The following is a 16140-nucleotide window of genomic DNA, read 5'->3' as shown; positions in this document are numbered from 1 at the left end:
AATGGTTTCTGTGCTTGTATGATACACCGTGTTTGCCTTAACTGGAAGAAAACGGTGCTCGGCTGCTCTGTGCTTCATCACTTATTCTCTTAAGCCTTTTTTGTGTGGCTTTGAAAAGTCAAGTCTGCCTGAAAAGAAGGCACCGCTCAGCTTCTCCTTATATATATATATATATAAAAAAAAAAAAAAGAAAAGCGCCTGTGATCTGACAGTTAAGCTGAGTTTTGCATGTGGAGAACAAAGGAGCATTTGTACAAGAATGCTGCAAGAATTTAAAAAAAAAAAACTAACTGGCACACAATGTTCTTTTAATTTACCGAAACTCGTTTGTGTGGACTGTAGTTCTATGGCACAGAAGTGACTTTGTGTGGTTTACGGCCTTCACTTTTTAAAATTATTTCTTTATTCTGTCAACCATAAAACATGGGATAGAAACATGTAAAGATTACTTCCTGGTTGTGAGTCACCTCTCCTAACAGCAGGTTGGTTAGAAGGCCTCTGGTTGTAGCTGCCTGGCTACTATAACTGCTACACTTGAGGATCACAATATTTTGTTATGTTAATTTGTTTGTTCAGATTCCACCAAAAGTGTGGCCTGCATTAAATGCAAACACATACACCACTGTTCTGATTGTTTAAACAGTAAACTTCTTTTTACTTGTATGTTATGCAGATGATGGTGTTTTTTATACTGACAAGTCTACCCAAAACTTTATTATCAAATTACTGTGATATAAGACCTGTGAATTTCCCAATTATTGCCCTGATGCCAATTGGCTCTTTCCAAAAAAGCAGCAACAATTGTACTGTGAATTCTCTGCTCCTACACTGAATGTTTTTTAATATAATTATATTTCCAGCATTGATTTTGCGTTGCTGCATCCCTGCAGTTGTGCTGATGTGTTTATCCTCCAGACCCTATCAAGCACTTTGGCACTATCTTACCTCTCTGCCTGCCTCTCTTATCTCACACTGTGGTGACAGACAGCAGGGGGTTATACACTTTCTTCCCATCAGCTGACCTGGCCCCATGAGCCAGGAGCTCCTGTATAGTGATCCAGTTGTCCAGGATTCTGCGACTGCGCTTCTTCATGCTCCTGCGGTGACACAGCTCCAAGATAGAGGTGGGTTCCTGCTGCTGTGTCGTTCCCTGTTGTCCTCCGCCACCGCCACCCTGCTCCCTGTTCTCACGTTCTCTCAGACAGTCAAGGCGACTCTGCATCATGAACTCCCTGCGCCGCCGCTGCTCCCGGGCCCTCAGCAGCTGCTGCTTGCGCTCCTCTTTGCTCCAGTAACGACCCATCTTCATCTCACTAACGGCGTCATCATCTGTGGTCATGCCACTACGTTCCTCTCTGATCTTCATAGCTCGTGCCTTCAGCAGGCGGTCCCTCACAGGCCGCTTGGCCACATAGCGTGAGCCATCACTGCGGATCTTCACCTTCCACTCCATACGAGGGGAGGCAGGCAGCAGTGGTGAGGTTATGGGTAAGCAGACAGCACCTGGGGCCTGAGGAGCATCTTTACATGTGCTACCCAAGCTCATCGGGCTGGCATCGCCCTCATTCCCCATGGCGCTCTCTCTGAGTCCACCCAAACGCTCAGAGGTGGAGGGTGACCTCAACTGCATGCAACTCAGGTAGCGCTGAGGCGGATTTTCATCAGGCTGGCGCCGGGACAAATAGGGGCTGTTTTCTGCACTGCGTCCCCCAGCCCTCTCACTTGTCCCATTGGCTTTAGAGTTACGTCTCACACCTCCATCTGAGCCTCTCCTTGTACCTCCGTCCTGGGGCATGGACCTGGCCTTTTCTCCAGTGGTGGAAGTCATAGCCTCAGCTGCTCTCCTGTGAGTATGTGGAGAGTATGATTGGTTTAAGTTTGTTTGTGACCTGTTTCCTCTTTCAGCCCGGGTTCCTCTCTCTCTCTGCCTCGTAGAGGATTGCTGCATGCCTGTTAGTAGAAGAGGCTCTCCTCCATCCAGACTCTGTGTGGAGGGTGAAGGGTGCTGCTCATTGACCAGAGGGGTGCTCCTGCAGCTTTCTCCTCCAGTGTTGTAGGCACTCGTGCTGTCTCTGCTCTCTGGAAGCTCATTGATATCTGACAGAGCATGGTGACAGGACTCCTCACTAACCAAAGTACAATTACTGCCGGCTCCTGCGCTGCCCCCATTCTTGTCTTCCAGAGGCCAGGCCTTCAGACAGCGCTCCCTTAGCTGCTGCATCTTCTGTGCCCGCAGGATGTTACGACACTTGAACTCCAGGTGGCGCAGTTCTTCTTCCAGGAGGGCCATCTCATGCTGCGTCAGGTTCTCATTCCTGTTCACATCCAGGGAGACGCCTCCCTCCTCTGGTGCCTGATCTCTCAGTACCATCAGAGCATTAGTGTTCTTCTCATAATAACACTTGATCTCCAGAAGCTCTCTGTACCGTTCACACTCCTCCTCAGTGAGCCCTGGCATGACCATCCTCATGGGATCTGCCATGTAGGCTCTCTCCAACCGCTCCACCTGTTCCAGCCCTCCTCCGTTCATACAGTCCAGTCCTATCAAGGAGTCCATGCTGAACTGGAGGTCATGGGAGTGCAATAATGGTGGAGTGCCTCCTCGGCTGGACAAAAACTTGCGCATGCTTCCAGGTGTGTTGGTGGCGTTGGTGTTGGAGGCACTGGTGTGGTCGTCACCTAGGAGGTCGTGTTCTGAAGACTCCTCATAGCGAGTGCTTTCATCTGTACGGCCGACCCCGCTGTCCAACTCCTGGCTGTTGCTCAGCACAGTCTGTAGCAAATCAGGTGAATCCCTGTTCACTGAGTGACCACGAAGCGCACATCCACCTGCAAGGCTGCTCGGGCCAGCCCCCAGAATGGATGGGCTGTTCCTCACTCTGTGGCTGCTGGCCAGGTGGGCAGCGTTGTCCAGAGGCTCCAGGTCCAGCTCATCTGGATCCAGCTGGTTGTCATTCTAACAGGTAAAGAGACACAAATGAGGAGATAAGCTCATGGCAGTGGAGGGATTCATTTACTGAAGAAACACAAAGAAAGACTGTTGTGTTTCAATCACAATAAGAAGCTGCAGCAGCTTCCTGTCACTAGGTGGCGCCAGTGCTCTGTGAGATATTTATTATTTAAATAAAATCCAAATGTTTATAAAAGGAGGTATTTCTATAAACAGTAAATAAACTGAATTATTGTACATTCAGTAAAACATTTTCACTGCAGCCTAAATCTGTTTACTCTGCAGTATTGATTGAACATAATGCAAACTTTAATGAGTGAACATCCCACCCATTCTCCTCCTCCTCCTCCTCCTCCTCCTCTTTGCAGGTTGCTTAATTGATTTGATTTGTATGTGAATTGCATGCAGACTGGCGAGACTAAATATTGATCAGATCTCATCTTCATTCTTATTCTTTGACAAACCCCTCCAGTTCTTTCTTTCTCCCACCCCAAAGACAGCAGATCAGGCTTTAATCTTAGCTCGTGCATTTCCCTCTGATGCTCCCCTCTCCCAGCCTGAATCTTAATGTGGGACAATGCCTCTGCAATATAAATCTTGTCAGGCCTAGGTAGTGCTCTGTGCTGCTGTATTCAAACACAAGGACATATTTAAACAGGGGAGAGGTTATTTGTGTGTGTGTGTTTGTGAGTATATGTGTGTGTCTGAACATTTTAATGAGCACCTTTTAAATCTGCCCCGTGGCTCAGACGGCATTGAAATATTTTTCTCTCATTCACCGTGCCTGTCTGCACATTTGTTGTAACAGTATCCAGTAAAAAATCCATTCAAGTGTGTGTGAAGTTGTGTGTTTAACAAGTCATTCGGCTGAGGTGTGTGTGTGTGTGTGTGTGTCACGCTGCCCTTATATCTGCTAGAAGAGTGACCTTGAGGGGAAACGAAGTGGTGCCACATTTGCACTATGAGTACAAGCTCTATTTGTCTTTGTCTCTCTCTGTCTGGTATCTGTTTCTCATCTTGTTTTTGCACCTTTGTGCTTTTTAAACAGCTGCAGGTGAAGAAGAAGAAGAGCTCTTTCTCATTTTGAATGTTTGTTTTCGAGCTGAAGGTTAATATAAAATGTTCACTAGCGGGTAAAATAATTTCTTGTTACATAAAGAGGGAGATAAAGGGAGAGGAACTCATTTTTTAGGTCAGTGTTCAGTCCGAGCTGTGCAGCACTCTCCCCAAAGACTACATATCCAATTTCCTCACCTCTATCTCAGGCCGAGCAAGAAGCAGGGAGACATTAGTGCTGTCCTCTCTGGTGAGAATAGCTACCGCCTCCTCTCTGTTCTGGATGTCCACTCCATTTATCTGACAGAGAAAGAAGAGAGTAAACTTGAGCTAATGTCAGATGTAAGACCCTTTATGCCGACACTGGATTCAATTAAAGTGCACCACACTTCAGAAAATGGCTTCTCTTTAGAAATCCAGCAAGTCTCTTTTCAGCCTATTGGCACAGCTGATAATATTCAGAAAAGAATTCATACGAGCTATTAGCAATTAGCTTTAAAATGTGAGTGTAGCTGAGCTCTATTATGGAACAGGGGACTATCTAAGACTCCAGAGTTTTGCACTATTAATAGCAAAAGTAGGAATGATTAATAAGTTTGTGACCAGAGCTGAAAAGCTTTCACCTCACTTTACACATTTACACATTTTAACACCATCATTACTGTCAAAATGGTGGCCCTTAAGCCCCTTCTTCATCCCGAGGGAGAGGCGGGAGTCTAAAGTTGCCAATTTAGGTGAATAAGGCAGGTTTTGGACGAGTGCACATGTCAGAATCATGACACACACAGGACATGATGGTAAACTGTCCATTGTGCCAGTGGATGATATGCCCATTGAGGTTTGCCTTGATGTTGAGAGCTGTATCTCAGATGTGGAGAGATGTAAATTTCAGGACACATCATCAGTAGTGTCATTTTTGGAATCAGGGGGTGTTTCGGACTTTCGACCTGGATGCAACAATGCTGCAGCCCACGGGACTATGCAAGGCAGGGGACGTCCTCTTCCCTGAGTCCAGCCTAGAGCTGACTGCGGACCATGTTCACCCTCCTTCTGAAGGGAGCTCGTCGCCTTCGACCTCTAACCAAACAGACATCTAACCAAAATATAGAGAAGGGTTATGATTTTTATACAGTACTCAGACAACCAATACCTGTAGTATTCTGTCTCCTTTGCGGATGCGGCCATCCATCGCAGCGATACTGTTTGGGTTCACCTAAAAAATAAGGATTTATTTAGAATATGGGAAAAATGTATTGAATTTTTTTCAGAGCATTTTTCTTTTATGACTGCCTTCACCTCTCCTACATAGATCCCGAGGTCCTCCTCGTCATCGGTTCTGTAACACACTGTCAGACCGAGTTTGTCCTGCTGACGGGACTTACACAACTCCACCTCCTGGAGGGAAAATACAAGGATGTCAGGCAGAACGAGTTGGGGAAGCAATTTTTGTAGCACAGAGTCGAAGCAGCTAATGGACTCTCACCTCGTATTCTAGCTCATCCTGCCTGTCCACTTCATGCTGAGTGATATCGAAGTAGTCAGTGGGGTCATAGTACACCGGCTCCATGAATCTGAGAGTGAGAACATTCAGGAAATAACATTTCAGTAATTGGGGCTTCAAATGTGTGAACAGAATGGCGGAGCAGATGAGCTCTGGTCTGAGGCCTATTAGATGACTCCCACTCACAGTTCGTTGAACAGATATGGCTCCAGCAGTGGCGGCAGTGGAGGGGACGGCGGAGGGTCGGGTGGGGGTGGAGCTCCACAGGGATGCTGGCTGCTCTTGCCCAGAGTCAACATATGTTGGAAGCTGATGTCTGTTTGGGTGCAGCTGTCCACACAGTCGGCCATGCCCATGGTCACTGGCATTTGCCCTCCAGGAGCTCCAGCCAGGCCCGCCCGTCTGCGAGCCCCCCGCCTCAGTATGTTGGACAGTACAGGGTCTCGTATGTCCAGGGTGGGATCCCCAGAGAGGCGGGACAGCTCCTTTCCATTTACCTACAACAAAAACAGATGACAGCAATCACAGGACAGAACAGGGGAGAATCTGAAAGGACTGAAATTACAAAAAGATAAGAGAAACTCTCTATCAGGCAGGCAGGTTAGTAGACAGGAAGGGAAACTACAGCTAGACACACACACCTACAAACAACCCGAGACCATGTTAGTGAACAGAAAACTCAAGTCAACACATCAGTGTATTTAAAATGTGTCAGACAGCTGGCAGTGTGTTTCTGTGAGAACCATGAAAAACAGTTTGTGTAAAAGGTTTCGACAGCACATCACACCGAGCAGCAGAGCAGAAAGCCGTATACTGAGACCTTTAATCGACCGTCTGCCTCAAAAGAGCACAGCATGTTGCTTATGTGACCCTTCTGTGGAGACAGAGAAAGAAAGAAAGCAGGAAAACGGAGGAGTTAGAAAGTAATCATGGCTGCTAACTGTTGGAACATGAAAAGAGGCTGCAGAGAAATTCAGTTATAAAAAAAACTTCAGCATTTACAGAGATAAAAAAAGTGACTTTCTTTAGTACAACAGTCGCCTTTCTATGTTATCTCTCATTGGTATGAATAAGAAGCAGTTTCACTCTGCAAATATATTTAATTTCTGCACAGAAAACGTCACTGAAAACTACTTTTAGGAGAGATTTTGTGCTGGAACATTCAGGTTTAAAATCTAAGAAATGTTTCTTTTTAAATAATTCTAACACACCATGTGTGTTAGAATGTGTGTGTGTGTGTGTGTGTCCTGTGGCTCTCCACACACTGTTGGTTCAGACAGGAGGAAGAAAGAAAAGGGCCATTAAATATTAAATGGAGAAGGAATCAAAACAACACAAGAATTTCTGACTTAAGGGTGACTGAAGACAAACAAAAACACACAAACCAGGAAAAACCGGAAGCTACAGACTTTGGTTCAATGACATGTATCAACACTATCATATAAATCATTTAAACTGAATACAAGACGGCAAATATAATGATGAAACTGAAAACACAACCAGTTGTGTTATTATGATATGAAGGACGGCTCGGACGAGGAGTTATGACACATATGTTGCTGTGATCATGATCTGACATTTGATATGATGTCGTACAGGTCTGCAGATCATTCATCAACCTGCAGAGCTAATAGAGAATCTGTTATAATCAGAATGTTGTATTAACTGCTGTTTTTTTTTAGCACAGAACATGGCTGCAGATCCTCAGTATAATTTGACTACAGCTCATCCAGACACATTTCCTTGATTTCATTACATGTGAATCAAGTGTGTGTGTGTGTGTGTGTGTGTGTAGGTGCATGTGCCAGCAGTTATGCAGCCAGCCTTCGTCTAGCTTCATTGGCTGACCTTGGCTGTCTGCGACTCTCCACATCTTCACCACCCTCTCTCATCTCATGTCCCCTTCCAGTAATTGCATGTCAAATCAATGTTCCCCTGTGCAGCCAAGCACAGAAACTTTTTTTGCCACATCCAGTTCATGTTTTTGCCAGATGCTGCTGCACCACTTTTCTATACGATGCACACATTTATTCCCCTTTTTCTGTCCTCTCCTGCCTCTGCTCTCGCCCCTGTTTTCCTTTCTAGACTCCGGCTTCTTTTCTGCTTGTGCTGCCTCAGCAGTTCTGTCTGCTCTGTCCCTTCCCTGGAGACAACAACTCACCCTCCTCTATCTCCATCTATTTCAGCAGGTTCACCATCTCCCTGTGTGTGTATGTGTGTGTGTGTGTCCTTAATGTTCCTGCATAAATCTTGCTGTCTCCCTTAATGAGCCTCCTCACTACAAATAAGATGTTTCCTCCCAACATGATGAAGGAATTAACACTGTGTAAGTAAGCATTTTTATCTCGTCTCCAAACAGCAGCAGGAGGAGGCGTCTATTGTTTCTGCACTCTCCAGGATCAGGATGGCTCTGCGGTCATGAGTGACAGGTATGAATACAGAGGATAGAGAGGGTTTCTCATTCATTATCAATGAGAGGTGCTGAGATTGCTTTGAGGATGACTTCATGCAGGGCAAATGGTTGCAAGACAGCTTCTCAGGCCTGAACGAGAGAATCCATTACACTCTGGGTTAGTAGGTCATTTACATGCATCTGCTATTTATAAACTATGCAAATAATGAACCTCCCTCTTGTCCCTGAACTCCATTCTTGTACAACATGTTTGTGTTTAAAATTCAGGAAAAAAAAAAAAAAACAGTCTCCTGAATTCACAGCAGGGGGTGGGCGGCGGTGGTACCAGTGGTGGGATGTGGAGCTCGGGGTGTGATGATGATGTGTGTAGAGATGAAAGAGACGGTAAGAGTTCAAAGTGTAGAGAGAGTGAGCGAAGAGGAGGAGGTGAAGCGAGGGGTAATGATGCAGGAGAGAACAAGCTTTCAAGGAAATGCCGGGTGAATGTAAATAGTGAGAGTAGGGTTCAGTACTTGCATGTAAACACACACACAAACACAATGGGGGCTCATGGGGAAGTGCTCGGTGCACGATTATATTTCTATATCTGAAAGCCATTTAAAGAGCAAATTAATCTCGTGTGTCGTACAACAAGCTGAGATAAAACAGAGGAAGGGACAGTGGAACCCAGAGTGAGTACTAAAAAAACACAAACACAGATTTAAGCTGAAGTGTGCTTGTACAATAAATCTCTTCCCCCAGCTTAGATTTATGCATTTCCACAGTGCTCGTGCAGAAGCTCCTGCATGACCGATACCTGCACCTCTCAGCATATTGGATTCATCTTGTTTGGTAATTGATTTTTCTCATCTCCCATGCTCTGAAGGCCGCGGCAGTCACCTCCTCACAAAATCAATTAATCTGGAGATGAGGAATTGACCTACTCCAGGCTATAACTCCAAATGTGTGATATCACAGGGCTTATTTAAATAGACAGGCCTATTGTAAACAGTGAAAAGACATTGAAAACATATATGCATTGTTTATCAATACATTAATCTGCTAAGATAAATGTCGAGTAGAATATTTCAGGGAAGTGAAGTGGAAGAACAATGTTAGTGTGATCCTCTGTTACATCAGTGTTAGAAAATGACTGACATCCTCTCTGTCAGCTGCCTTTTTGTCCCATGTCAGCGTCACACACCGTCACATGCCTGAGACGTCTGCAGACACCCGACAGACAAACACACACCACTGTGTGCAGTAACACAGACACACACACGGTGTGCGCATTATCGCTGGTACTTCGCCTGAGAAAACACACATGACAGCACGTTGACACTCGGTCTGTCAGATGATCTGATTAACCTGACTGTTTGTTTGTCTTTTACAAACCTCCGTCATAATAACACCTTTTCAAATGTGTCTTGAGGTCTTGAAACCTCTAGAACATTAAATGTTTTATTTGGTGTAAAAAAATAATAATAAATGGGAATATGGTGTATCCAGTGCTCACTGACACTGAATGGATAAAATTAAAGCTACAGTGAAAGAGCACTGAAAGCCTGGCATTGGTAAAATGTTTGGAGTGGCCTGTGTTACTCTACCTAAAAAGGTTTATTGCCTTGGAGGTAGATATCTCTCACAGCCGTCATCTTGTTTTTTTTTTCTTCTTCTTCCTCTACTGAACAAGTTTCTGTTAAATCTGAAGCAACAGAAACTTTTCTTGAACAGGTTTGTCTGCCAGAGGCTCCTCCACCATATTTCTAGTTTGTGTTGCCTACTCTGTCCATGGTTGCCAGCGGGGGGAATAAGTCCAAAGATACCAGATTTTTAATGAGAAAATCTGAGATTCACATTCTGCTGAGAAGCTTCACCAGCAGTCTGTAAACTCGTTTTGTTTTTTTGCTTAAAATATATTATATTAGTGAAATCCAGTGGTCAAAATCATTGGAATACCTGATGCTTTAATGCAGTCTGCTCTCATAGCTTGCCCTTCAGTGTGTTTACTCACATGTGCGTATCTCATGTATTCTCGGGCACTGTGTGCGAACGCCTCTGTGCGCATCACATTTGCTGGTCATTGGTTCATATCGATTCCGAATGTCAGCCCGTTTTTCAGTGTCATTGTGAATGAAAGCACATTAGATTTTGTTTAATGATGGTAGTTGCCATGGTAACAGCCTCCTCCTTTTTTTTACAGTGACGATGGGGTAGAGAGAGAGAGAGAGAGCGAGAGAAAAAATAAGGGAGCGGCTGCAGGGATGGGGGTACACCGTGCATGCCTGCGTGCCTGCGTGTGTGTGTGTGTGTTTAGTTCAGGGACTGTGTAAAATGTATGGAAAATGCAACAGCTCCATTCCAAATGGTTTATGTTACTGCTGAGTCTGTAATTCTTCAACAGAACCACAATCATTTTCTTTAACTTGAGGCTGTTGGGGGTAATATTGATTAGAAACATGCCAATGGGTGTGTACCAACCACCAGTGTGCAGCGTGTGTGCAGCAGAGGCCCAATGTATAATGCATGAGTTTTATTCCTTTGGCAAGAAAAGGAAGTGTTTTGATATAGTAAAATTTAACAGCCTGTTTTAGCTGTAAGCTGTTTAATGCCATGTTTATAGTGTAAAGACCGACACACTTAATCAGCAGGCTGTATCTAATTTGAAGATGTAATTATAAACGTTAGTTAAAGAAAACAGCTTAAAGCTGAAAAGGGAAACAAACAGTGTGGAGAGCCATAAAATGTGAGGGGGAAAGGTAATTATGTTTCATTTTTAAGATGATTTTTAAAATGATTTGATATAGTATAGCTATATATATATAAAAAAAAATATTATATAAAAAAATATTATAAAAAAAAATATTATATATAATATTTTTAAGCTTTATATTAATTAACCATCTGCACAGCAACATTAGTTGTGTTTGTCAGTGTATAGACAAGATTTTTTTTTTATTCTTCTTTCATATTGTAACATGCCAGCTAATGCTTTCAAACAGAGACATCCAGTTTTCTTTATATTCACCTCCACTTCTCAATAACTCGACCTTCGACCCCACCTGCAGTTAAGATTAAGATTAAGATTAAGAAACCTTTATTAGTCCCACAATGGGGAAATTGCATTTTTGCAACGGCATACAGCCAGCAAGGGATAAGTTAGGAAAAAGATAAATACAATAAAAAGATATATACAATATAAAATAGGCTACCAGGTTGTTCTCATGTTATTTCAGGCTTAACCTCTGGGTCCAGAGTATAAAACCAACGCATGCAGCCGTTGACAGATTGTCTCGCGCTAAACTCATCTGTGATGTCACTTAAGATTCAGCCACCTTTATTTACTGTCTATTACAGACAGTGTGTCCTAGTAGCGTGTTCACTGCAGCTGTCTGTGAACCACATGCAGGTGTCTGACTGAGCTGGAAGCGCTCTGAGATGACAGACTCCCTGGGACCCTCAGGTACAGTTGACCTCACACATAAAATTGCCAGCTTCAAAGACATTGACCTCCGTTCAGTTAGCGTCGTTACTGTTGACTCCTGTTAGATCAGGTCACCGACTGTGGAATAATTGACCCTGCTCTGTTTTTTTTTTTTTTATGATCAGATACCAGGCTGTGCTCCCCACAGCAATCCTCACCCTCATCCCAGGGGATCTGTGAAGTCACTCAAGCCTTTATTTTCAACCTCTACTCCATGAGGCACTCAAATCAATTACTTCTGATGTGTAAGGACAAGGGGGAAAAGACCGGAAAGGCGGAATAACATTCCGGCTTTCTTACCATCTTTACCACTGTGACTCCCTGTTTGGACACCCTTCTATCTCTCTCTCTTGGTGTTGCCTCTGGCACCAACTAGCCCAGATCCCCCACTCAGCTTCCACATGCAACAGAGACCTGGCTGAGGCCTCTAGCACCACTGATACTAAAATTGTGGTACTGCTCTGAAAGAGTGCTGAGGATTTTTCATGCTTAGTAAGCATGAGGAGTTGTTCCAGTCAGCACGTGTATCATCAAGTCGCTGAACAGGAGCTTCCTCTTAGGCACTGCGCAGCCAGATGAGCTTACTAGACACACAGTCTGTGGGTCCCAATTGGCAGGTGGTGCTGAGGCTGTAACCGTGGCAACCCCTCTCTCCCTTAACACTTTAGCCCAGTTTAACAACTCATCCATCCTTCTGCCGCCTCTGTGCCTCTGTAAGCACAAGTCTCAACGCCAGCGCATCTCTCTATCTCATGAACCGCTCTCTGATCATCATAATCACTGTGAAGTATCATTATTATAAGTACAAGTATCATTGTCACTGAATGACTATTGATAAGAAGGCAAATTTTAAAATGCAAAAACACAGAGTTTGGAAGACATGTGTTTATATCAAATCCTTGTCATGCTCAATTCATTCTCCACACCTCATTAACTTTATTAATTGATCTGTGTAATTTTATTGTCTTGTGTTTAATGGCATAATGTGGCACTACTGTGTAAGTTTTTCAGCACAAATACCTGTTGGATTTATGCAAAGACAGAGGAGAGAAGACGGAGCGCTCACCTGGAACATGACCCTGTATTGTTCCTCTGGCTTTTGAACCACACACATGTTGCACCCCATTGTGACTGTTGTTCCGGTGCTTTGGACCGTGCAGGTCCGAACAGTAACCCCAGCTGACCCACGTTCTCACTCTAGGATTCTTTGTGCAGTCTTTGTCTGTGGCAGTGGGAGAGCCCCACCCTCATACGCGATGATGTGGTGGTGAATAACACAAGTCCTCCTCAGAGCGACACAAGGCACATTTCTGCACGGTTTTAATTGGCTGTGTCAGTGTTTGCTCGTCTCATATTGTGCTGATGATCCAGAGTAAATTCAGGATGAGTCCAGGGTTGTTTCCAAAAAGTTTGTGTGCTTGTTGTAGATCATCCAGCCTCACATTGTTGACAGATGTTTGTGCTTCAATAAATAGATCAGACAGTTGTTTCTGTGCTTACTTGGTAAGTTTGCAGCTACTACAGCCGAGCAGGTTTTCTCAGCATGAATCCACCATGCTTCTCCTAAACCTCCCAGCAGCTCAGTTTCAGCAGCCCTTTTTGAACAAGTTACATACAAACAATCCAACTATCAAAGAGCTCGCCTCGGTCCTGTTTGTCCTCGCTCCCGCACCTGCTCTGCTCTCCAGGTTTGCTCAAGGATGTCTGCACAGTGTGGCTGCTGAGATAACTTGTCTTCCTGTCAGGACCCTCTTCACCTCCTCTCCAGTTTGAGCATCAATGCATGGTTAAAGCTACTCCCTAATTTAACTGTATTTGCTGGTGGTGCCCATTACACTGTGAGCCCTTGCTGTGCAGCTAAGATAAGCGGTGTGCCAAGCGACACAAGCCCAGAAAAGACACACACATACCACACGCAGATGCATTAAGACAGAAAGTGACACACACCTTTAACTGTCAGCAGAAGTGCCTTTCCGAACCACACGTCAACAAAACAAACTGTAGCTTTATATGATACAGATATCGTGACAAATAATGCATTGATCCTCAGGTACACTCAGCACTCTCAGCAAACTGCTCCAGGGTGACAGGTTCTGATTAAATTAGTGACCTCTTAGACAGACATCAGACAAGACAGCTACTTCTCTGTCTTCACTGTGGAAAAATCAATATAAAATCAGCTCATGGATCGATTGGATCTTGTGCTTTCTGGGTTACAATCACTGTTTGTTCTACATGTCTTACTATTGCAAAGGCAGGTGGGTTATCTTTTTCCATGCTTCAATATTTTAACTGTCATCAAGCTTATGGAGCTCTAAGATTAACCTCAGTTTGAACCTCTGCTGCTGTGTTCTTGCTGCCTTCCTTGCCCTCTGAGTCTAATCATGCCAGCTAAAGCTTTATGTTTAACCCTCCAGCGAGTGGCCGTAGCTCCAGAGTCTTGTCTAAAAGGTCCATCGCCCTGTGTGCTGCCAGCGACAAGGTGTAAGAGCTGCTAATCCTTATTCAAGGCTTCACTACGCCTGTATCCTTTCCAGAGGCCATGTAATCCCAAAGTCTGGCTCCTCACACACTCACAAGCACACTATCTCCACTCAATGAGAAGTGCATGATAACAGGCAGCCAATCAAGCTAAAGCGAGGTGCCAGACAGGCTCAGCAGGCAGGTGTGCTCCAACTGTCGTCCACTCTCTTTCCTTCATCATCCACCACTATCTACACCTGAGCCACAGTCCTACATGATTGTTGCAGTGGAGAGTCTGCTGTGATCCCTTGACTGTTGACAAATAATGCCTTTAAGATGTCCTCATGTGGCATGAATGCGCATGTAAAAAGTTAGTCCCTTCTTCATTGTGCTGCAGGAAAAGAAAATAAACAGTAAGTCCATTTTAATCCTCCTTTGTCCTCAGGTCAGTGTATTGACAAATCCACAGGAGGATTTTTATGTGTAAGAAAAGAACTGAAAACCATGGCGAGTATTCCAGGTGGCTGGAGAGCAGAGCAGAGTGCAGCGCCTGTCTCAGGTCAGTGATAAATCACCATCAGCAGCCTCACAAGATGAGAGAAATCACTAACGGCTGATTGGAGGATACTTCTTGGCTTCTTCCCCTTGGGCACGGCGGTAAATGCACTCCCCCCCACTGCAGCGGATGCGTGGGGTGGGGTGGTGTAGGGGGGCACAAAAGGCGGTTGTTCCCCAAGCGGTGAAGCAGCTTACTGATCTGCCCGCCGCCGCACTACTAGCAAATCTGAATCTACTGGATTTTACACTGTATAATCTTCCTCCACCCTTTTTCTCTCTACACCCAGGGCTGGGCTCTCTCTCTCTCTCTTTTCTAGTCCCCCATATTTTTTACCCACACCTCATTTGCTACCCTCTCCCTCCTCCTTGCTCTCTCTGCTCTCCCCTGCCTCTCTCCCTTTCTCTCTCTCTTTCTCTCTGTGCTTGTCTGCAGGCAAGAGAGCAAGCACTGGAAAGTCTATGTGTTCTTTCTGAGCAGGACAGGAGCAGATAATAAGCAAAGCTGCATAAAAGTGAATGAAATATCAAGCATTTCTATGCACCATCAAGATATGCAGGCGAGTGGGGAATAGGCTCACCCAACCTCTGGCATTTAAACAATTCAGTGTCACCTTCGGAGATCTATTAGAAAGAAAAGGATGATTGCACTTTTTCATAAAATGCCCAAAGCAGGTAGAGAGCTCAGGAGTGGCTGTGCATTCAGATGAGGTTCTGCGCTGCCACAAAAACGAAGGAAGAGGGAAAAAAACAGTCAGGGGGAGAAAAAAAAACAAAACAAGTGAATAACAGGTGTGACAGGATAAATTGAAAGATATGGAATAGAGCCAAGGCAGAAAATGCAAATGAATGTGTGTGGGAGGGCAGCGGTTGAAGTGGAGATGGGGTGGAACTGCAGTAATCAAAATGACCTGCTGAGGGGGGAGAAGGAGGGTGAGATGAGGCAGAAGTGCATGGAGACATTTCATTTTAAGTGTCAGCCAATGCAGCCTGGGAGATATTTGTGAGTAAAATTCTCCTTGCCTGTTCTCCCTGTGCAACTCCACTCACTGGCTAATTTTCTATTATAAAACAGGCTTTGCTGCAGTGCCACTGCCAAATACCTGGAGGGTCGAGAGGTGAGACAGCAAGGGTTGGAGTCGCTCAGCAGAATTTAGTTTCCTTTTCTCCGGGTTAACCTCTAGTTTTTTTTATTGCCGGTTTTCTATTTTTTCATCTTCATGCTCTTGACCTCTTCCTGCTTCAGCAGACGGCGTCATTCCTCACCTGCCATGGCATTAAGAACAGCCTCGGCTGGCTCACAGGGTCATTTAGGGTGATTTTAAATACAAGAAACACTAGTAAGCTTCGTCTGAACCAGTTGCCGTCTGAACCTTGGTGGGGTCATGTTGAATTTGTAAGCAACAAGTCAACAAAAAAGAAATGAAAGAAAAGAAAAAAGAGAATGAAAAACTGCAGTTCCTCCGTGGTCTCCATTGATGATTAACCCTTTCACGATAACTGACAAACCTTTAAGGAGATAACCTGTCTTGTTACACATATATTTAGGCCATAGCTGTAATGAGTGACAGATTAGGGATGTCTCAGATGGTGATCGGCCTGTTTGTTTGCCCAGCTCAGCTTCATTTGCACTCAACTGCTTTGCTCGTTTTTGGATTGACCAGGAGTTACAGGCAGAGTGGGCAGATGAACAGACACTAAAGGAAACCAAAATGTGATGTGGAGTGGTGTCATGACCC

At 44.7% G+C, this 16140-nt stretch overlaps 1 protein-coding gene across 1 annotated transcript; it reads right to left on the bottom strand.

Annotated features, from left to right (window-relative positions):
* Positions 1–967: 967 nt before the first annotated feature.
* On the bottom strand, positions 968–12509 carry LOC114438701 (PDZ domain-containing protein 4). The gene is made up of 8 exons (XM_028410223.1): positions 12450–12509; positions 6328–6381; positions 5694–6004; positions 5490–5577; positions 5303–5401; positions 5157–5219; positions 4205–4306; positions 968–2956 (listed from the first exon to the last, which is right to left on the bottom strand). The coding sequence occupies exons 1-8, from the start codon at positions 12507–12509 to the stop codon at positions 968–970; spliced, it is 2766 nt and encodes a 921-aa protein (XP_028266024.1).
* Positions 12510–16140: the final 3631 nt, after the last annotated feature.

Source organism: Parambassis ranga, chromosome 7 (genome assembly GCF_900634625.1).
Source record: "Parambassis ranga chromosome 7, fParRan2.1, whole genome shotgun sequence".
Taxonomy (NCBI): Eukaryota; Metazoa; Chordata; class Actinopteri; family Ambassidae; genus Parambassis; species Parambassis ranga.
This window is presented reverse-complemented; position numbering and strand designations above follow the sequence as displayed.

What these genes read in the sequence shown, in the direction of transcription:
- LOC114438701 (XM_028410223.1), bottom strand. Translation starts at nt 12,509, where the DNA reads ATGGGGTGCAACATGTGTGTGGTTCAAAAGCCAGAGGAACAATACAGG. An exon ending in AGGATGAGCTAGAATACGAG is followed by an intron (nt 5,402 to 5,489) that starts GTGAGAGTCCAT and finishes TTTTCCCTCCAG; the next exon opens with GAGGTGGAGTTGTGTAAGTC. An exon ending in TTGCTCGGCCTGAGATAGAG is followed by an intron (nt 2,957 to 4,204) that starts GTGAGGAAATTG and finishes TTTACCTGTTAG; the next exon opens with AATGACAACCAGCTGGATCC.